This window comes from Pongo abelii, chromosome 5 (genome assembly GCF_028885655.2).
Source record: "Pongo abelii isolate AG06213 chromosome 5, NHGRI_mPonAbe1-v2.0_pri, whole genome shotgun sequence".
NCBI classification, from domain to species: Eukaryota; Metazoa; Chordata; class Mammalia; order Primates; family Hominidae; genus Pongo; species Pongo abelii.
Window position 1 is genome coordinate 107257976 of NC_071990.2, and position 24399 is coordinate 107282374.

Consider the following 24399-nt stretch of genomic DNA (forward strand, 5'->3'; position numbering starts at 1 on the left):
TGATGCTCACAAGACGAAATCGCCTCACGATGCATTTCTCAGAACGTATCCTCATTAACTGACACGTGACTATATGGTGCTTTTCTGTTAAGCATTACTTTGTTTAATGTAAATATTTTAAAAATCTTCTCTAAACCATTAGTAATGAATCATACTAATACCCACAAAGTATTTTAAGAAAATATTTCTTTTTAAAATTCCTTTTGAATCAACATATTTCTCCCAAATAAATAACTGATCATCAACAAAAATAGATCTCTCAAATAAATGATTAGTAATTAACTACAGATAAGTATTTCATCAATATCATATTATGCATTTAAGCAATTTTCTATTTTCTCACATTCCAAAAACAATTGTTTCAAATTCCAAAGAAAACTCCTTGCTTAGAATCGAGGGAATGAATGCTTGAGATAAACATTAAGCATTTTTAATTTTAACTTTTTAAAGACAGGGTCTTGCTACGTTGCCCAGGCTCACCTCGAACTCCTGGGCTTAAGGGATCCTCCCACCTTGGCCCCTAGAGTATCTGGGACTGCTGGCATGCACCACTGCACCTGGCTCACATAAGTGTTTTGTTATTTAAAACTAGAATGAATTTGTGAGATGTATTTTGATCACATCTCATCTAACTTCAGGAGAAAAGGTGTTCAATTTTTCTTACAGATTTCACTACAAGGTTAAGCCAAATGTAAAATATTTATATTCAGTTGCCATTTTAAAAAGGAGGGGAAAAAAAATTTAATGGATGTAAGAATGAAAAAAATCTAAGACCCACAGCTTGGGTGTTTGTAGGAAATGATTTTAGGCCCTGACCCACCTAATTAATCAAAATCTTGCAAGTGCTAATTCCAATGTCTGTTAAGACTTGAGAATCTCAGGCTGGGTGCGGTGGCTCACACCTGTAATCCCAGCACTTTGGGAGGCTGAGGCAGGCAGATCACGAGACCAGCCTGGCCAACATGGTGAAGCCCTGTCTCTACTGAAAATACAAAAAAAATTAGCTGGGTGTGGTGACACACGCCTGTTAATCCCAGCTACTCGGGAGGCTGAGGCAGGAGAATTGCTTGAACCTGGGAGGCGGAGATTGCAGTGAGCTGAGGGCTGAGATCACGGATGATTGCAGCAAGCTGAGATCACGCCACTGCACTCCAGCCTGGCGACAGAGCGAGACTCTCTCAAAAAAAAAAAAAAGTTCGAGAATCTCCGGGCTAAGAAACCTTTACTATGTTCAAATTCAGGTTATATTCTTAGTGAACCTTGTATATAATCTTTAGTAATAAGAACGGTGTGATTTTTTTGACACCAACTTATCAAGAATGACTGTAATAATCATTGTTTACATCCTCCTTCTTACTTGTGAAACATTCTTCCTCTTTTCTTTTTTTTCTTTCTTTTTGTTTTTTGAGATGGAGTTTCACTCTTATTGCCCAGGCTGGAATGCAGTGGCGTGATCTCGGCTCACTACAACCTCTGCCTCCCAGGTTCAAGCGATTCTCCTGTCTCAGCCTCCCAAGTTGCTAGGATTACAGGCACCCGCCACCACGCCCAGCTAATTTTTGTATTTTTAGTAGAGACAGGGTTTTGCCATGTTGGCCAGGCTGGTCTCGAACTCTTGATCTCAAGTGATCCACCTGCCTCGGCCTCTTGTCTTAATCCATCTTCTCTACTTCTTCCCAGACTGTCCATGACCACTTTCCCCAGGACAATCACCCTCTCTGTCCACTGATCCCTTCCCTTTCACCAATACACTGAGGCAGGTCTCCCTTCTCTCCACCATGTTAACAGCTGGGCTACAGTCTTATCTTTTTTTTGTCCCATTACTAAATTTCTTAAGAGTCATCAGCAACCTGACAGCTATCAGACTCAGAATAGTTCTCTTGAAGGTCCCAAACTGCCAGATCCAAAGACCTGGTCTACTATTTCCCTGGATCCTCTTGTAGTTTGTGAATTCCTTCTTTAGCATGATTGTCTCAAAGATCTGTCCTTCTTCCTCTTTCTGTCCCCCAAGCATAGGTAGTCCCCTCAGGTCAGCCCAAGGGCTCCTCTTCTCTTTCTACTCTATACTTTTATTATGTGCCAACCCTCCCACTTCAAAGGTCACCTCCAGGCAGAAAACTTCCCAGACAGAATCTTCAGCCCTGGCCTTTTCACTGGAACTCCAAGCCTCTCATTGTGTTCACTCATTTAATAAAGGCTTGTGACATGCCATTGCACTGTGTTAAGCATTGGTGAACACAGCAGACCCAGTCCCTGTCCTCACAGAACTTACAGCATACCATAAAACACAGATATGGGGCAATTAATACAAATGGGAATGAGCTAGGGGAGCTAGGTCATTCTAGCTCAAATCTAGCTCAAATCTAGTTCTAACCAAATCTAGTTCAGGAAGTAGGGTTTCCAGAGAAAATACAGAATACTCAGTTGAAGTTGAATTTCAGAAAAACAACAAATTCTTTTTAGTATGAATATGTACCAAATATTGCACAGGATATACTTAAACTAAAAAGTTACTTCTAGTTTATCTGAAATTCAACTTCACCTGGGTGTCTTGTATTTTTGTCTGCTATGTTGTGGCAACCCTACCAGGAAGGGGTTGGCCAGTTGGAAAGTCCAGAGGAATTGAGGGAAAAAATGATTAGAAATTAGTAAGCAAAAGGAAGTGGAGAGGGAGGGGAGACATTCAAGGGAGGAAACAGTAGAGGCAAGAGTTTGGAACGAGGGACAGTCTTGTGTTTGACACTCTGAAAGAGGCGTAGTATGCTGGATCATGAAGAAGAGGAAGAGAATTGGAGGAAAAAACATCTAGTGGGGAGGATCCAGAGCTTGCAAAGCTTTTATCCTGGTAAGGATTTTGGATTTCATACTAAAGGCAAAAGGAATCCATCTAAAGATTTCAAACAGCAGAGAAAAAGTGGAACTTGGCCGGGTGCGGTGGCTCACGCCTGTAATCCCAGCACTTTGGAAGGCTGAGGCGGGCGGATCACAAGGTCAAGAGATCGTGACCATCCTGATCAACATGGTGAAATCCCGTCTCTACTAAAAATACAAAAATTAGCTGGGCATGGTGGTGCTTGCCTATAGTCCCAGCTACTCGTGAAGCTGAGGCAGGAGAATCACTTGAACCCAGGAGGCGGAGCTTGCAGCTAGCCAAGATCGTGCCACTGCACTCCAGCCTGGCGACAGAGCGAGACTCCATCTAAAAAAAAAAAAAAAAAAAAAAAGATAAAAAAGTGGACCTAAGTTGAATTTGTAAATGATCTTTCTGGCTGCCAGAAGGAGAAAGGAATTAAAGCGGCATAGGGACTGTAGTTCTGAGGCCACTGTAACAGGGAAGAGACGTTAGTGGCTTGAATGAATCTGCAGCGAGGATGGGGAGAGGTGGAAATATGTGAAAGCCATTGGAAGTGTGACTGATTCAATTCCATGCCAAACTCTTGGCTCCAACCCTCCCTTCCAGGTGGGTGATGAGTTCCAGCCCTGATCTCAGGAGCCGCAGCCACACATTTACAATGCTCACTGATGATTCTATGCCAACAACATTTTAGTAGTGCAAATCAGGATCACTAGTGAAGTGTTACACAAATCTTGAGACCTGGTGCCTGCCCAAACTGATTCAACCAACTGCAGGAGAGGGGGTGGGGTACAAGAATGTGTAGTTTTGATAACAGCTCCACAGGTGATCGGGAAGGGCAGGCAACATTGAGAACCCCTGTCTGTCTTAACACCTCAAGTCTGAGTACTTAATCCTGGTTCAAAACTAAACACATCATCTGTTTTTCCCAACTAAATTCTTTTGTGGGTAACTGATCTCCCATTTCATAAGATTTTTCATCACCACTGACTTCTTCCCTCCAGGTCTCCCATATTGTTCAGTTGATTCTTCCTCTATTTTCTCTTCCATGTCCCTTTCCACTCTTGACATTATTGCTTTTGGTCATCAGACCTTATTATAATCAACATGGCCAGGCAAGAGCATTCTATCAGTTGTCTGAGGAGCACAGAGATCCTGAACAGGTGCCCAAAAGGCTGGCATAACAGGCAAGAGGGTGCTGGCAGGTCAGCTTCTGGGCCAGCCACCCTGCTTCAACCAGAGAAGCTCGTCTTTGACCTACTGGATATTTGAGCATGGTTTTACTGAAGAACATTTTCCTGCCGAAAAAAGGCTGGAAAACCACTGGCTCAGCAAATTACAGTAGCTTTGTCATTGTTCTCCCAGGTTTAGAATAGACTTAACTCTAAACCTCCCTGCACACTGCCACCAGAGTCAGCATCTTAAAAGTTTGCTGTGAGCACATGATCTAACTACTAAAAATATTCAGTGGCTCTTACTGCACCTCAAATAAAATCTCATCTCCCTAGCCTGATGCTCAAGGCTTTTCATAATCTTGTCAGAATATACCTTTCCTGTTTTATCTTGCCGTCTCCTACAAGTGACTTAGGTGCAGCCCAATTGTACAATCATCCCTGAATTTTTGATCCTGTGGTTCCACCTAGCTTGTCATCACACACTTTTCTTCCCGCTTTCTCCAATTTTACCCTTTCTTCAAGTTCTAACTCAAAAGCCACTTCTTCAATGAAGCTTTTCCTAACCTACTCAAATGTTATCAAAATATATTCATTCAATAAATACTTAATAACCCCCTGTGATATGCCAGAAGTGTGGGGATAAAGAGAAGTTGTCCTTGCCCTCAAACTTATTGTCTGTTGTGAGATAAAAAAATAAGGCAAGGCAATTCAGGAAGTGAGTGAGAGTGTGGTCTCTGGACCCATTCTGCTGGGCTTCAATCCAACTCTATCATGATGCTGAGAAAGTTCCTTGTCCTGTATCTCAGTTTCCCTGTGGGGACAATACTAGTGATCATCTCATATAGCTCTGAAATTAAATGAGTTAATATTATAAAAGCACCTAGAACAGTGTGTGGGACACTGTAAACATTCCATAACTGTTAACTATAAAGCCACAAACAAATACATAATTTCAGAGTGAGATATACTATGAAGAGGAGATAGAATGTGATGAAGAAATATAAAGTGATAAGAGTGAGGTGGGTCTGGAAGTGGGCTTAGGGTATAATTTTAGATCAGGTGGTCAGGAAAGGCCTATAAGAAAGGGTGACATATAAGCAGATACACAGATGGAGGAGGCAAGTCAGGCAAACAAAGTTCCAGGTAGAGATGACATCAGGTGCAGAGTCCCTGGAGGGAGAATGATCCTGACATATTCAAGGCATAAGATGGGCAAGGCCAGTGTAGATATACTGAAGTAGCCAAGGCAGCGTGACAGATGTCAGATGCAGAGACCAGATGAAGCAGAACTCGGTAAGGAGCTTAGATACATTTTGGGTGGGATGGAAAGAAGCTGAAATGTTTTGATCAAGGAACTGCCACAATGTCATTTGTTTGAAGAAACACATTATACTTCGAAGACTGAAGGGGAGCAGAAAAGAAGCAGGGAGGCCAGATAAGAGGCTACTGTAGTAGTCCAGGTGAGAGATGATGGTTGGTTGCTTAGACTTACATGGTAGCAGTTAAGGTGGTTAGTAGATAGGTTCAGAGTATATTTTAAGGTAGGTTCATCAGGACTCACTGATGGCTATGGTATAGGTGAGAAAAGAAGGGAAATTAAATTAGGACTCCTACATTTTGGGACCAAATGACTAGGTCGCATTTATTCAGATGGAATAGAAAGGGAGAGGTATAGGTTTGGGGGAAAATCAAGAGTTCTACTTTGACCCCCTACCTCCACTCAAAAAAGGTGAACTATTACTATCTGAGATGGAGGACAAGTAGGTGGTTGGGTATTAAGTTTGGAGCTCAGGAGAGACGTAAATACTGGAGTTAACACAGGGATGGTGTTAAAAGCCATGGGATGTGCTCATATACTGAGTGTAGCTGCAGAAACGGAACCAAAGGCTGAGCCCTGAGATATTTCAACATTAGGAGTCAAAGTAGAGAAGAATCAAAGGAAACTGAGAAAGGTGCTGAGTTAGGAGGAAAACCAGAAGGGTGTGGTGCCCAGTGAAGAAAGTTTTCAAGAGTGAAACAAGGTGTGATCAAATGTCAAATGCTGCTGAGAGGCCAAGCAAGGTATCATCTAAGTTAACTCAAAGTAAACAGGTCTCTCGACTCTATTTCCTCATGGTGCTTTATTTGCACCTTTCTCGTTGCAATTTCCAAGTATTATGTTGTACAGTTATTTTTGTCTTCTCTAATAAGAAGAGAAGGTCCCTTAAGATCAACAGACCATGTCTTGTTCTTCCTAGAACTTCCACTACTCTATTCGCTCAACAAATGTTTGAATAAACAGATGAATCGTGGAATTCTATAAAATCTAGAACAATATGCCTATCATAGAATTAGCAGTTAGAGCTGGTTTTATTGAGATGTTCTAAATGTTCTGCCCAGAATGAAAGATGTCCACCATATATCTGAGTTGGATTACTGACAATCGCAACCCATCTGGCATTTCTATTTTTTTGCTCCAATATCGCATGCACTATCCAGTCCACAAATTACTTAGTTTTGGCCGGGTGCCGTGGCTCATGCCTGTAATCCCAGCACTTTGGGAGGCCAAGGCAGGCAGATTACAAGGTCAGGAGTTCGAGACCAGCCTGGCCAACATGGTGAAACCCTGCCTCTACTAAAAATCCAAAAAAATAAAAAATTAGCTGGATGTGGTAGGGGGTGCCTGTAATCCCAGCTACTAGGGAGGCTGAGGCAGGAGAATCGCTTGAACCAGGGAGGTAGAGATTGCAGTGAGGCAAGATTGTGCAACTGCACTCCAGCCTGGGCAACAGTGTGAGACTCTGTCTCAAAAAAAATAAATAAGAAACAAAAATTACTTAGTTTTTACCTAATTTGCTCCCTCACTTTTTAAACTTGGCTCCAAGACCTGGTGATACCTTCAGATGTCATCAATAACTTGCTCTGTCATACTTCACTGAATATCAGCATCAATACAGTACAACAAACATCAGGGTAAGTTGACATTTCATATTACATTATAATGAATTTCAAAACAATGACAAAAGGAGCCATGGAAATACAGGTAGTGAGCATGACCAAACTCTTCAGGAAGACATGGTTGAGATGGCATATGCAGAAAAAGACTGGTAGTCAGGAGATGACAAATTTCTCTTGGCTTTTACAAAGTCATTGGGGTCAGATAGTTTCTAGGTCAATTAATGACTGTCTTTGTAAAAGAAAGCTAAAAACTAACAGTTTTGAGTAACAAGAGTATCAAAACCCACCTTACAGATGTGAGCTTTCTACAGCATACCTTACTTGGAAAATATGCACTAGGCAACACAAAAAGACAGTCATCAAGTCCCAAACAAGTACAGCTAGAGATCAGAAATACCTGCTATATGTGCCAGTACCACAGAAAACCACCCATCTGTTAGGCCAGTCCCTCTCTGCTTGACCTCAGCCACATTCTATCTGGGGATCTGGTGACTGATAACAGAGTACCATATTTCAGCTCCACAGCTCTCTTGGCTAGTTTTATGGCGACTCCCTGAGAGCAAATATTCCCCTTGAATTCCTACTTACTCTCATACCTATGAATTGAGGTTTTCTCCAATCCACTGACAATTTGCCTGAGTTTTTATATTTGGATGGATGTTTCATAAACAGAACTTATAGTTAATTCCCAGCCCTTTCACTAAATCTCACCCTGGATGTGATCTGTCAGATTATGGCACTACGGAGCAGCCAGACTACGCATCCAATATTGGCATTATGAAAACCTGAACTACTCCATCCCCTGCGGACAGCATATGACTTGGCATGTATTACTCAGTACACAGTATATACTTGGCAGATGAATTTCAAGAGTGACACTGACAAAATGGGAGATATTTGGAGGAAGGAATGAACAGACTAGAGCTATTTTGTTTGGAGATGAGTCAGACGCTTGAGAGCTTCTTTCAAATAGCTAAAGAGTTGTCAGAAAGGGAAAAGTAAGATTTATGCTATAAACTCTAGGTCATTAGGAGCTAATGATTTAATGCTAGTATTTCCCATGCTAGAGTTCAATAGGATGCTGTGATACTAGGAAAGAAAAAAAATTCTATGGTCAAGAAAGTTTGGGAAATGTTGAATTAAATAGCTCTTATTTTCAGAAGTAAAGTTCTAAGCAAAAGCAAGACACAAATCACTCATTTATGAAAAGGTCAGAATTAACAAATACCTCCAGATGCTTGGTGAGAATAGCTCCAGCTTTAGGGGCTGCTTAAATTAGAGTGATGTTGAAACACAAGATATGTGCTGCGGTCTACACTGCAACTAAAATGAATGTGGACTGACGCAAGGATCTGGTCCACAGTGGTTCCTACTGAAAGTAGTCGATTTGAGTAAGCAAGTCTTCATCACTAATGCCAGGCCGAACCAAGTGCACTTTGTATACTGATTTCTAAATGACAAGGTTCTATTTTTATAGCTGGTATTCTTACCAGAAAAATATAACACTCATTATAAAGTTATTAAGTAATCCTTTTTTACACACTTGCTAAACACCAACTGTGTGCTATATACTCCACTGAGAACTGGGGAAAAAAATGGAAAACACCTGCTTGTACTTTATTTATCCTTGAGATGTGGAGGTGAGAAAGCTACAAAGGGAAAGCCAAACTAATCACTTTCATAGGAGTCACTTATACGTCAAAGCGCACTGACATCCCTCAATCTTCAAATTTGTCTTTATCTCACTGTATATCATTCTAATACAGTAACACAGTTAATAAAAATGATTTTGCACTTAAAAACCTAAGTACTTAATAAGCTACCTAAAGGACCTAAAAATTGAGTCTTTCACTCCATGGTTACTATATTGTGCCTACTAGATTTTACAGTAGTACTATATCTGCTCGTAAGCATGAAGAATCAAATTTATAATTCATGATTATGTGAAAGATGCTTTGGTCAAATAAAGCTACAGAGTAAATAAATTTTTATAATGTCCAAGTTTTCGCTGAATCTCAAATGATCTGAAAAGAGGCATGCCTCTCTTCTTTCCTCTCTACCATCACTGTAATTTTTAGTATTTTCAGACCAGGAGATAAATATATTTAGGAAACAAGAGGATGACAGAACTCAGGCAAGTAGGTATTTTGATGGACTCCATCCATTGATCGACAATGAATAGGTCCAAATATTCCTAAATATGGTCACACTTGATTTTCCTATCATACCCCAAGGTTTTACATTTGTATTTCAACCATGCTGGCACATGTAACAGGAAACCCAGCTTACCTCAGACCTAAATATCAATGGTATGATAAATAAAAGTGACACTGTCATTCTCTGGCATGACCCAAATAAACCAAATTTCTTAAAACTGAAGAAAAGGTTACCTCAAATAGTCTATTAAAAAATACTGTAGAAAGATAACCATTAAAAACTACTGTCATACAATGTCAAAGCTTATATATTGTTTTCTCAGAAAATGATCAACTCCTAGCTTGTTTCCAGTGTTAAATGTAACAAGACTAGTACACTAAACAAATTCACCTCACACTCAGATTGGAATACGGTTTATACCTCATCATCCTATAAAGACTGACAAGTCAACTTAAATTATAAACAAGTTACTTCAGGTCCCTAAATTTGTAAGAAAATCTTGGTGCTTATCAGTTCAACTCCCCAAACCAAACCGAAGAATAAACACTCTTAATAACACAAGTCAGTGGATTTTTTATCCTTACATAACTCAAATATTGCTATTTTTTCCTGCCTTTACTAAAATGGCAATTAGAGTTGAATTCCATGGTCAGAATTTAGGTCATCCGAATGAAAATCAACATTATAAAGGACAATGACTTAATCTGAATTTACTCGTTCCTAGTTAACAATGCCAATATTTAAAAATGTATTTCTATTTTCCTAGGAGGTCACTATTTACTATTAGTCAAACAAGCATATCGGGGGTCTTCTCCAATTTTCTTTTATATTCTCTTCTATATCCCTCCATCCTTTCTATTTCTCCAAGAAACTTTTATGACAGTTTGTGACTAAGGAAATTTTAATGATTTTATCAACAGGTAACTTATTTTAAATAAAGACGGACACAACATTTATTTAATTTTTTAATAAACCATAAAATTTAAATATTCAAATGAGAAGAAACAAAAATAGATTATTTAAGCCAGCATGAATTTCTGGTTTTACTCTTCCTCTAGGGCATTGTAGGCTTGACTTACCTGGGATTAGAGTAATGAAGTTATGATGCTGGTACAATAATGAATGAGGAAGTAAAAATGGGCAATGTCTTGATAAAATTTACTTTCAAATCTAGATCAGAAGTTCACTCAAGCCTACTGCAAAGGCCTGACACTGGTTTTGTCTGTATAAAACTACTCTGGCTTTCCATTCTTACCACACTTTCTTCATCACAGCTTAGTGTTCCCTGCATTCTGATCCTTTTGCTCACTGAAGCTCACTTCAATCTGTCAAAACATCAAGGGGGAAAATCCCCAAACCGAACCGACGAATAAACACTCTTAATGTGAACAATCATATTCAGACCAGCCTCTTGTGCAAAAATACAAGTCAGTGGATTTTTTATCCTTACATAACTCAAATATTGCTATTTTTTTTCCTGCCTTTACTAAAATGGCACTTTCGTTTACATCAACCAATTATTTTCTACTTGCTTCTAAGTTTCTGAGATTGTATGCTGTACTGGCTATTCTTTTTGATTAAGCTTTACAATTTCCACTCCAGAATATCTGGTCTTTGACCAACTTTATCTACTTTTGTGAAGAAATGTGCTATTAATTGGTGAAAATCACAAAAAAGAAAAGGAAGCAATGAACAATAGTAGAATCTCGCTTCAGCATTCGTATAATTTTTTATAAGAAAAACATTCATTTTTATTATGGGATCTAAAACCATGATCGTGTCTGATACTATAAGTCTTTTAGCATACTCAAATGGGTCAACATTCAATATGGACAGCCAGCTAGCTCACAAGAAATGAAATGTAATGCACAAATATGTTTGACTGGTAAAATCCCAGAGGCTTGGTAATAAAGTGCAGCAAACTTTCCTTATATTGAATAAGAACTCCAGTAACCTCTGGATATTTTTGGTAGAAATTAAAGAAAAGGTACTGCAGTCAGGAGACAGGTAATCTTTAAACTTCAAAAGACTGGCTGCCAGGGACCACAGTGAAAAATTAGACCTGGAGCCAAAGAAAAACACTAGCTTGGAAGGAGTGGGTTTTTCCAAAAATGCAAACTTAGCATTTACAGATGCTTAGGATACTATGATTTGACAGGCTTACAGTGATAAAACAACAAAGATGAACAGTTACAATATTTATACGTGTAGTGTGTAATGAACACAGGTTTTTTAATTGGCAGCAAGAAATTCCATGACAGCTCCTGAGACAAGTAATCCTATGCCCTATATCCACCCCAGCCAATGACGACCAGTCAAAATGGTAACACAGAGTAAAAAGTGATCTACTGTATATGAGTCAGAAAGTACTTGAAAAGTGACAAAACTGTATGTTATTAAATGACAAAACAAATTTAGAGGCTTTATTTAAAAATCTCTCACTGTTCATTATCAAAGTTACAAGATTGCATACCAATAGACAGACTGTAAACATAGGAAATTTTCATTAAGGAAAGATGGGTTTACTGTAATTCAATCTTTTACAAAAAATTACTTGCAAGTTATTGATAACAGAATTTCTCTTTTACTTTCTTAATTCTCTTGAAAATTAAACCAATGTTTCCACTTTCAGGAGCTAAAGTTCAACCATGGTCACCTTAGGAAATACCCCTGTTTATTTGTTAATCAGAAATACAAATCGAGTGGCACATATTTCCATTTTCTTCTTAGGCCAAAGATTTCAGCTTCATTATATTTTACAGAAGACTTGCAGTGGTCCGGTAAGTCTTTCATGTCACAGCTGAGGTTTAATGATGGCAGTGGAGGAAAGCAGAGGTGATGCAAAGTAAGACCAGCCCAGTTGCCTTATCTGACATGGAATCTTTTTCCTGTTTGGCTTGCAGCAGCGAAGTGTTTCTGGTCAGGTTGCCTCCACCAAACCTGATTGAAGCAAAAGGGTGACATGCTCTGATAAATCCCATTTAAGGGTGATTCCGTTCAGGCAAATAGTTGATCCTTCAATCTGTTGGCTGCGGGATGATACTAATATGAAGAAAATTATCCGGGTAGCTCAGATGTTCACTCAGCCACTGCAGAGGTGTTTCCAACATTGGCTCAATTCCATGAATCATCACTTGATTCTTTTTTTCCCCATCTATTCCAAGAAAGAAATCCAACAACAATAAAAGTCAAAACAGTTAAAGAAAAAATAATCTGGTGCCTTTTGAGAATCCTTAGTGCATTAAATGGATTTTAAACCTGTTTTGTCCCCTGAACAGGAAATGTGGACATGGAGAAAGTTCAAATGTTGCAGTATGTATCACCCAAAACAGAAACCTGAGGGTTACAATATATTCTGATAAAAATTCTGTTGCTGTATGTGAAAGTATTACTTCTTTCTTAATTACTGTGCTTACTTAAGATTGACGTTAATGAAACTGTAGTGGCAAAAACAGCCCATTGTACCAATGACCAAAATTTATTTTAGTTATACATTAAAAACTGTACTATATGGTTATTAAAAATGACAAGTATACGAAGTAGGTCCATACATATTTTGAAAATGTAAAATAGAAATGTGACTAGAAATCAAGAATCAGATCAGTATTTGAGATGTTTAATAAGACACAGGTGAGCTTTAGTTGTTTTCAGTAAAGCATTCAAGTATGTATCAAAATGTCTTAGAGATACTATTTGAATAACAGTTAAAATTTTAATGAGAAGGGATTACGAATCTGACTCAGGGATTCCTGTTTTAGAGTTACAAAGCCTGACTGATTTTTGTTAACATCCACTTGCTAATTAAAAGGGGGCTGAAATTTACACCTTTCTTTTAAATTCAATTGTATTCCAAATTAAACTTAAGATTTTGTGTTTTTCATGATTTTGGTGTGTTGTACTGACAACTTTTAAGGTAAATATAAAGATTTTTGTCATAGAAAAACAAAGCAAAGCCAAACTCCTCTAATGAAAAAGAAAAAAAAAATAGAACCATCAAGAAACTTTGTGTTATTCCTTTAGCACAATTCTGGGTTTGTCTCCTTTACCTTCTCTTCAAAATACGATGTCTAAACCCCTCAGCTTCCTGGTGACAGAAGACAACAAGGAAACAGGGAATCAAGGAACTCTATAAAGGAGAAATACCCTACGTTTTCCTTTCTGCTCTGTTCAAAATGACTTTTGAATCTGTAAGTGCTCTAAGGTCTGGGCAAAATGAGCTGATGATGTATGGTGATAATGACTTGGCTGGCACCTGAAACAAGAGACCCTTTTAAAGAAATATTTAGACTTCCTGTTAGAGGCACAGCACAGTCCCAGGAGGTGACAGTCAACAGAGGACACAAAATACTACAGAGCTGATAAAAGAATGTGAAAAATAAAAACTTAGCATACTAACAATTCCAAAGATAACCAAATAAAACATTCCAAACTCCCAAATCACTGTGCCATAGCTTGAAACAATTTTGAAAAAAGGTATCACTTTATAATACTACCAGCCTAAAAAAATGCTTTATTTTTTCTTTGTTGTATCTATACATAATTTTTGACACAGTTGTGACCATAGTGTTAATACAATGATTTGTTTTCATAATGAAATACTAAGCTATATACAGAATACTATAGAAAGCATAGTAGCAGTACTTTGGGAAGATTTTTTAAACATTGGTATTCAAATGGAGAAACCCTCAGCTATCTGGAATGATTCATTGCTTGTAAGTTCTAGTTTGCTAAAGCTTTACTGTATTAAATCTTTCTTAGAATATTTGAAAACATTTCCGGTATAATTCTCTTCATATTCTTATATTTCTTTGAAATATTTTAATATTCTCAGAATCTTCCTCCTACTTAGCACTGAGACAAAAAATGAAAGAATAGTGGTGTAAGAGTAAAAGTTCCTTATCTCTAAAGTTTTTCCTTAAGCCAGTCACCTTTGTATACCATGAAACAGCAGAAGAAACAAGTCACAACTCAGTATCCAAAGTACTATATCTAAAGCAATATTTAAACATGGGAGCAAATACAATATGGTAAACAATCCACTGATGATGCACAGTGTATCTGAAAGGCAAAAGACCAACCATGTTACAAAAGGATTGTTGGAGTTTATGAGTTGTACAACAGAATCTGGAGGACAAAAGCACTATTCAAACACTGTGTAACAAGCCTAATAAATCCCCTTACCCAAACCCTGAATAAGTAGCACTGATTCTCTGGTTTAGAAGCTGGGGCCACTTTTAATTTATAACATAAAAGTGTCACTAACTAAATTTAAGTAACTAAGGAAAGAATCTAAGACAGTCATATCCCTCAACAGAACAGTTTAAGGTTTTAAATATACTATTTTGTCACTGCCTACATATGTCCAAATATTTCACCGGCATTTATGTATTTTGTTTATTTTCTGACTTGCCTCAATAACACAATTTTAAACAGAGGGATTCTTAGAATAGGACAGCAGTTCCCTTGAAACTTCAAACCGAAGTTTCTCTCTTATTCGTTACTCTGTCCCCAGTGCCTAGCACGGTACCTGACATATACAGTAATTAGATAATAAATATTCTCATAGCTGGGATAATATTGTTGCTGGTAGAATTATACTGTCAAAATTAATGTTTTTGGAATGCTTTCTGATAGCCAGCCCTACCATGTAGAATAACTCTACCTGTAAAGACTGCTTTGGTTATTAAAACAACAAAGTAAAAAATGTTTCCAGATAAGCCAAATGTATATGCTATCCTTAATTCATGGTACCATAAATAACAACAAAGTATGAAGGACATTTTAGCAATATCAAAACCAATAAAAGAAAACAGGCCAGGAGTGGTGGCTCACGTCTGTAATCCCAGCACTTTGGGAGGTCAAGGTAGGGGGATCGCTTGAGCCCAGGAGTTTGAGACCAGCTTGGGAAACAGACCCCATCTCTACAAAAAATAAAAAAACTCAACCAAACAAACAAAGATTAGCTTAGCTGGGCGTGGTGGTGCATGCCTGTAGTTCCAGCTACTTGGGAGGCTGAGGTGGGAGGATTGCCTGAGCCCAGGAGGTCGAGGCTACAGTGAGCCGTGATGGCACCACTGCACTCCAGCATGGGTAACAAGTGAGACCCTGTATAAAAACAAAAAATTAATAATAAAATAAAACAGTAAAAAAAAAAAAAAAAATCAGTAGATGTCTTTTTCTTACAGTACAAAGGAAACACTCGATACTGCTAAAGTAAACAATATTTTTGGTAAACATGTCTTTGTGTTTCAAAATGGGAATCTAGACCTTAATACTTAGAATGAGAAATGTCACTACAAAGAAAATGACTCAGGAGAAAAATGTTACTGTATGCCTCTCCCACTCAGGTTTTTAAAAAAAGCTAGCTTGAAGCTTTAAGTTAGGCAAACAAGCGAGACAAATCAAGTGAACTAGTTCTATATGAACTTCTTTATATAGGGTACTTTTTGGAGAGTAATTTTTGTTATGATTTCAAACTTACAGTGTACCATTTCTAATATAAGATATTCTTTTACATAACTACAGTATAGTTATCACAATAAAAAATATTGATATACCATGATATATAAAATAATAAAATATTAATGTAGTCCATATTCAAATTTATCAACTATCCCAATAATGTATTTTTCTTCAATCTAGGATTCAGTCCAGGACTGTCTTAGTCTGTCTGTGATGCTATAATTGGATAATTTATAAAGGACAAACATTTATTTCTCACAGTTCTGGAGGCTGGAAAATCCAAGATCAAAGTGCTGGCACCTGGTATGAGCTTCTTGCTGTGTTCTCATATGGAAGAACGTGGAAGTGTGACAGACAGTGAACTCACTCTTGCAAATCCTTTTCATACCAGCATTAACCCATTCATGAGGGCAGAGCCCTCATGACTTAAACACCCCCCAAAAAGCCTCACCTCCCAACACTGCTGCATTGGGGATTAAGCTTCTAACATGTGAATTCTGGGGGATACATTCAGGTCATGTCAAGGATGCACATATTGCATTTAATTTTCATGTCTCTCTACTCTCTTTTAATCTGCAACCGTTTTTTAGCCTTTTCTACATTTCTTAACCTTTACAGTTTTGAAGAGTACATCTCATTTTGTATAATGTCCAAAAAGCACTTTTTAAAACCAGCATCTACTTAAAAGTGAACATAAAAAAAAAAGTTACATTTTAAGAAAAATATATTCAGGTAGATTTCGGTTATATGATTAGAATGGTAAGAATTACATATAGAAAAAAATAAGAAAAAATAAAAATCACATTAACTACACAAGTCATTAATGGAAATCACAAAGTTAAAATAATGGTAACTTCTTATGCATATATTAAAAAATGATGCTTACATATAGACATTGATACAATGACTGTTATCAATATACAATATAAATGAGACATAAAGGAGAGAGGGCAAATTATGCACCACTAGTTAGCAAGGTACTAATGAAAGACAAATTGGGGGTTAGGCAACTTGAATTCCAATTCTGGCAACAAAGGGCTCTGAGCAGGTCTCACGTCATTTTGAAGCTGTTTCTTTATATATAAAATGAAGATGCCTATATAGATGTATGGTTTGAAAATCTAGCTGACCATTAGAATCATGTGGGAAATTAAAAGAATATATACATATATATGAGCTGAGCTCCTCTCCAGACTTTCTGAATCAATTTCTGGGGTAAAGTCTTTTTTAAAAATGTTCCCTAGAATGAATCTTATAATCATACCAGTGTAGAATTTTTCTACAAAAATTTTATGTAGAAACCCAATATATAACACAGGTAAAGATATGGCAGCTTTTGCTAATGTGGGATTGAGACCATCTCCTAAGTTCTGTTTGCTGATTTATAACCCATGATAGCTTCTCATTTAACTCTGTGAGTCAGTTTGCAAACTGGTCCAGAGTAGAGGATCACTAACACGTCTCCCATTTCCAGTATCTGGGTCTTTTATGTCTAAACAGCAAAATATTTCTTTCAGAGTGTAAACCATCATAATTTATTAGTTTTGAATTCTCAAGCAATTCACTTAAACTTCTGTTTCCTCACCTTACAGTGTGAACAAAGAATTCTAATCTCCAGTTACATGAAGGATTAAATGGGATATCCAAGCAAAGTACTCAAGCAGCGACCCTCAATAACACGAGTGACTCTCTTCTCCACCCCTCTCTCCTGCTCACTCGCTAATAAAAAATAATGGCGTCAAAAATATTACTGATAAAGTATGTGAGGACAGAAGATCAGTTTTAAAAAGGTCATGATTTAGTAACAAAAAGTAAAGAGTGATTGTAATTCTCTTCCTACACACGTTATAAGAATAAGTTCATTTTTTTAGTACTAGATATATCAAAAGATATATAAAAACCATGGATTCAATTATGTGATTGGCATACAAAGGGCTGTAAGAATTTGGCCTCATGGTAATACCTCCTGAATTATTCAGTTCCATTTTTATGCAGTATGGCATATAATTTTGATAAATGTATTTTTTAAAAGACAACAAAAACCCAGTCTTGATGATTATGCAAATTAAATTAAGAAAAATTCTTAAGTATTAGAAACCTTCATGTTTATTTAATAGTGTTCTCAACACATATATTCAGGTGGAGCACACCACCTATAAGTCAAATGAGCCCTACTGTACTACAGATATATCATTTAATAGACTTTAGGTAAGGTTATTTTTTTAAAAAAGATGAAAACATTCAGGTAAAAAAAAACCTTTCAAAATCTTTGTTATACATTTTAAGTATATCATTTGAGAATTTGCACTATGTGATAAATTTGAGTTCTAAAGATTTCTATTACTAATGGCTACTAATTACCTTTCTCATCCCAATCTGGGTTTTAGGTCTTATTCAACTAAGCCAATTTCAACAAGGAATATGATCTATAAATGTCTTTAAAAACAGGTGACTTGAGATTCTAGTGAGGTGCTTGAGTTTCCTTCTTACTATTAATATTTAAAGAAGGCTTAAAGAAATGGATGATGTATCTTTAAGGGAAATTCATACATGTTTTTAACAAGAAAATTTCAGTTTAATTAATTTTTTAAAAGCTCATACTTATAAATATGGAGTAAAATTCTAAGATCAAATGGTATAACCATTGTGTTCAGCTTTGTGGCTTCATATTTATATTTTATAATTCAGCAGAAAACGACTTGATTTGCTATCTTGGAATGTGTAATACTGAAGGTAAAATTTCTGAAAAATACTTAATACTGCTGAAAAGTTTTAAAAAATAGAGCGACGAGCTTTCTGATTACCACTAGCCTGAACAATTTTGTTCTGTCTGACAAATTCTTTAACCTCTGATATGTTCATTAGTAAAACACCAACTAATTGAATCCATCGACATGAAAAACCACAGGCTGAAATGTGAAGTGCATACATCATGCTGAAGGATTTTGTCTCAGCCACGGAGGTAATAGTCAGCGAGGTCAGGTCAAAGAGGGTTAAACCAAGCCAGGATATAGCCAAAGAAATACATCAAACGCTGATTTTAAAAGGGCAATTAATCTTGGACAGAAATGCTTCCTGGGGAATGAGATCTCAATCTTAAGAGCACACTACATGATGTAGCAGTAAAAATGAACATATACAAGCTTACAGGGCTTTTATCCTATGATCACAAACAGAAGGAGAGTGCTGTTTATCAGAAAAATACAAACCCATTTAAAAATACTTACATTAACTTCTTCCGGATCCATACTCACTTAGCAGTACAGGTCTTAATGAACATGCAATATCCCAGTATATACCAAATACCAGATATATCAAATATCTCTTTCCATGTATACATTTTATATCTTCATTATTTCTGTCCAAAATATTTTCAGAGCTTTGACTCAACATTTTAAACAATTTAAAAACATGTCCATATTAATTCTTTCATTGACTTTTGCTTATAAAAATCTCTGTATTTCTTAGTAAGGAGGACATAAACTAAAATTTAAATAACATAAAAAATCCCATATGATCAGTTGTAATTATAAAAAGCAAAGTGTATTAAATTAAGTGATTGTAAGGCCATTTTAAAACTGATTAAAAGCTTCCTGACAATAAGATACAAATGTGGTAAAAGTTAAAAATTCAACCTTGTTCATTAATAAATACATAAATAAACTTTGAAAACAATATTATTTTATCTGCTTTCATAAAATGACCCAGTAACTCTAGTTGGGTGTAACAGGGTCCATTAATATTTGTCAAGTATGAACTATAGAATAGCTCAACTTAATTGCTTTATTTAAAATATAGACAATAATTGTACTGTTTACATATGGTCAGAATGAAGCCCCATAGTACCTGTTTCGATGAAAAGATGACTTGTTTTTAATTGTCTGCATGTACTATTATTTTGGTAAGATAATTTTGTTTTCTAGTGCTAAAGATGAAATAGTTGTGCAAGTATGTGTTTCTCATTTTGGGGACAGTCAGGTTAATTCATTTAACTTCTTGAGATTAAGATAACAGTAGTTCAGAAGGAGAAACCAGAAGCATCTTCTGTCAGGTCCAGTAATCTCATCATTTCCAGTAGTGGAGAATGAAAATAATCAGCATTATTTCTTTGATTTTAGAAAAAACATATGTAATGGACTTAGGAATTAGGAGATTCTCTATCACCAGAATTAGTCAATGTTGCCCATGTGCTGAGACAACATGCAGAGATGGAGGGAGATGGAAGCAATCAAAGCAAAGAATTTGATTCATTTAATCTTAGAATTTAATAGTATAATGATAAATTAAGAAAATATATTGTAATTAGTAAATTTAAACTGAGCCTAACATTATTTAAACATGCTTATGAGGGCTACATTTGAAGAACTTTTGGAATTTCCACTGTGAATGACACTGTATCATTTCTTCCATAAAATATGTACACAATAAGGAATACAAGCAGAGAGTGCTAGGCTAAGACTGAAAGGAGAGGCTCCCGTTACAGCCAAGTGACCCCATCCCTTATGTCAGGCTTACAGTATCTCCACGAAGTTACAAATGGACTTTCTTTCTGTGGTCACTTATGAAGAGATTAAACACCAAATATATGTACAATTTGCTCTTTATGGTTTTCTCCAATGTGAAAACTACCAGCAACTATCTATTACAGTCTAGTTTTGGACCTTTTGCCTTAAAGAGGTTTAAAATATTTTAACATGTATATGATCACAGTGAATCTGGCTGCAGGAAATGCAGTGACTATGAAGATGCCTTAGTAAAATAAGCTTATTTCTTCCATACTAGAGACACTTCAGGCACTTCTAATCACGTCCAGAAGTTAAATTCTAAGAAAGTAGAAATCAATGTCTCTTGCCATAACTTATTTTATTTATATAAGCAGTTACAATATTGATTTACATTTAGAGCATTATACATTTATAACTTCTGTGTGTAGGCTGAACATCATCTACTTGTCTACGTATAGTGGAATTAACAACAAACAACAAAAAGAAAAACAAATGTGCTTCTTTATCAGTTTCCTTTGTAAATTTCTTATGAGTACAGTTCTTTTACTTGTGAAAAATGCTAACAAAACTCTAAGAAACAAAAACAGATTCAAATGTAAAGTCTCGAAAAATACAAAAGACTATGAAAACTCACTTCAAAATACTTCTGGTTCATTTAAACTCTGTATGCATCCTATAAGATGGTAGCAGGAAGCCTCATTATTTTATAATAAGAAAACTGAATATTCATTTAAAAAAACTCGAAATGATTGCCCAAATCAAATGGTGTGAAGGTACAGAGATACTAATTCCTTCTAATTCAAATTCTAAATGAATATCTAAAGAATTACTGAAATTGTAAAACCTGCAATCTGATGAGGTTTGGGGATTGGAGTTTTTTTTATTCCTGTGGCATGAGTTTGCAAACTGAAGTGCCTATTCTTCTGGGGGCAGTGCCATCACACTGACAAATGTGATTATTACTCAAATATTATCTCAAATCACGAGATACTAACCAGCTTCAATTTTGTCCAAATACTTAAAAGTATCTGCCTTATATGGTCAGCATGAGATTTATATGTTTCTTTTTCTAACTGCTTTATGTCTGAAAAAAATTTATCTTGTCAGCTAATTCATTTTATTAACATAATCCAATCATATACAGCAAAGGAGAAAAAATGTGAATATACCATCTTTTCTTTTCTTTTTTTTTTTTTTTTTTTGAGATGGAGTTTCACTCTTGGTGCCCAGGCTAGACTGCAATGGCACATTCCAGGTCACTGCAACCTCTGGCTCCTGGGTTCAACCAATTCTCCTGCCTCAGCCTCCCGAGTAGCTGGGATTACAGGCATGCACCACCACACTCAGCTAATTTTGTACTTTTAGTAGAGACGGGGTTTCACCATGTTGGTCAGGCTGGTCTCTAACTCCTGACCTCAGGTGATCCACCCGCCTAGCTTACCACGTTGTTATACATTACATTAGAAGACTAGGAAATGAAGTATAATTGGGTAAAGCTTATAGGTGTTTTGTATTCTCCAAGGTAAAAAATAAATGTTCTTGATATGTTATTTTTAATGAACAAAGAAAAAAATATTTCACTTCATGTCTGGCACAGAAGCTTAGATCTCTGAGTCATTTTAACTACAGCTGAAACGACAAAAACAATTTACCTGAGCTCACCTTTGGTCATTTCCTGTTACCTCCAACTTGACTAATTCCCTCAGCCATTTACAAAAAAAGAAAGGAACACACAAAAGAGCTCATCATTAATTACTCCACAAGCAGCAGCTCATCATTAGTTACTCCACAAGAACAATGACCTAAAGCACGTATTCATAAATACTAGTACATTCGACTTTCATATGATGAAATCAGACAAAATTCTTTCATCACTGAATCACTTGTAGGGAGCAGAAGACAATGGTGCCACATAACTTTTATGAAGTACTTTCTCTTTTCATCATGTGATGACAGCAAGTTCTTATCCATACACACCCAATCTTAAAGTCTTTCGCTTTCAACTTAAGTTGAGTGCAGGTGTGTCAAAATGCTTCATGTTTGACACATCTGACAATACTACAGGTGAACTGAACCAGGCAGTAAACAGTTTTTTACTGAAACAGTGACTCAATGTTTTGGATACTCTACATAGATTTTTAAATGACAAATTTTTTTTAATATGTAATAAAAAGAAGAAGCAAAGATAAAAGTTTTTCTAAAGAAAAGATACCGAGATATGTTAGAGATGTGGCTTCCTCCTGGAATGAAAGATACCATCAAAAATACCTGAAAAGAATAGGCATTATCTATGTCATTTCAATGAAGTGTGTGTTCCGCAATCAAGAGAAGCATTTGACAGTTTGCATGGGGAGAAGTCTGTCACACAGATGTACTCACCTACAGCACCTGAAATCACCTAAAAGGAAGGTTTGTGGATTAGGTTGTGTGGCTGCGCTGCCTCACTGCTCCCCTCTAAAAAAAAAAAAAAAAAAAAAAAAAAAAACCCACAAGGGAAGTCACACTGTGTATCCCCTAGAAAAGGATGTACACGTAGAGCAGCCTAGAAATTTAAGAGAACAAAGAATCTCTTTTAAAAGAACAGCTTCACAAATTTGTGTGCCTTTCTTGTGTAGGGTCACGTTAATCTTGTCTTGTAACCTGGGTATAAGAGCAGAATAAAGGTGTATTCTGAGAGTGTCAGTTCAAAGCACTTGAATGCTTTTCATTTACATGTCTGATGTTCATCATCACCATTTAAAAAATTCAACAAGAGTGGTCAGGATTATATATAGGAACACTAAAATAACAAAACAAACAAAATAAAAACAGTAGACACTCAGGTTCCTAAGATCATATCAGAAATATTATTAAGAGAGAAGAGCATGTAGGCAGATTAGATACTAAACACAAATTGAAGACTAAGATTTGTGAAAGTAAAATAAAGCGTTAGGAAAAAGCAAGTATTTCAGAATGTTATTTTTAACTAAACCAAAAAGTTAAAAAAAAAGAAAGAAAACAAAAACAAATGGCAGCATAGTAAAGTGGAAAAACCAACAGACCACCAGGAGATGGAGACCTGTGTTCTAAACCTAGTTCTGCAATTAAGTGGTTAAGAGACCTTTGGCAAAATCATGCAAAAATTAAGAGAGTGAACTTTGGGAGGCCAAGGTGGGTGAATCACTTGAGGCCAGGAGTTCAAGACCAGCCTGGCCAACATGGTGAAATCCCGTCTCTACCAAATATACAAAAATTAGCCAGGCATGGTGGCACATGCCTGTAATCCCAGCTACTTGAGTGACTGAAGCACAAGATTGCTTGAACCTGGGAGGCAGGGGTTGCAGTGAGCTGAGATGGCATCACTGCACTCCAGCCTGGGCAACACACTGAGAATCTGTCTCAAAAAAAAAAAAAAAAAAAAAAGGTAGCTTGAAAGTTCTATAGTTATACAATTCTTTAAAGAAGTCAAATACAGTATTAAGACCCAACTAATATCTTCCCACTCTAGGCACTCCTTAACCACACCCACAAACTAGAAATTGGCAACCATGAAATAAAAATGAATTGAACAAATGAATTCATTAACAAAATAAACAATAAAAAATGTCAAGTAAGCCCTCTTTCCTGGATTAAAAAAAGCAACTGTTAACTTTAGTTTTTACAGATAAAACACAAATGTATCAAGGGAGACCCCCCCCTTATATAAACTTGGGACTAGCAAATATGGATCATTTTGTGTCTGTGACAATTGTGCTGTTAGGGGACTGATCATTACAGAACACACTCCTTCCAAAGTTTTGGGTTTCACTGCAGTGTTCTCATTCTATAGTCAAGGATGTTATAAAAAAGTAAGTTTAAAATGACATATTTTTAAAAGTAGATTGTCAAAAAACCATCTAGGAAAAGTGCAATAAGGTAGTCATTTGAGGCTGGGTGCAGTAGCTCATGCCTATAATCCCAGTACTTTGTGAAGCTAAAGTGGGAGTATCACTTGAGTGAGAAATGTAAGACCAGCCTGGGCAACACAGTGAGACCCCGCCTTTTGTCTTTAAAAAAGGTAGTTATTCAAATATTAAACTCTGGCTTAAATTTCATTTACTGCTAATTGATAAAATCATTTGTTATAGTGTGGTTGCTTGTCCCCGCCAAACCTCGTGTTGAAATTTTATCCCCAAAGTTGGAAATGGGGCCTAATGGGAGGTATTTGGGTCGGGGTTGGGGGGCAGAGGTGGATCCCTCATGAATAGATTAATGCCCTCCCTGGGTGTGGAGGAGTGAGTTCTCACTGTCTTAGTTCCCACAAGAGCTGGTTATTATAAAAAGCCTGGCA

General features: G+C 36.6%; 1 protein-coding gene across 1 annotated transcript in view; it reads right to left on the bottom strand.

The window, feature by feature from the left end:
* Nucleotides 1–10837: 10837 nt before the first annotated feature.
* Nucleotides 10838–24399, bottom strand: part of ATG5 (autophagy related 5) — a gene marked incomplete at its 5' end in the record, with an annotated part of 140103 nt that continues 126541 nt past the window's right edge. The window contains 1 exon segment of the mRNA NM_001132922.1: nucleotides 10838–12277. Within this exon segment, the coding sequence (NP_001126394.1) occupies nucleotides 12141–12277 (137 nt within the window). The 3' untranslated portion in view covers nucleotides 10838–12140.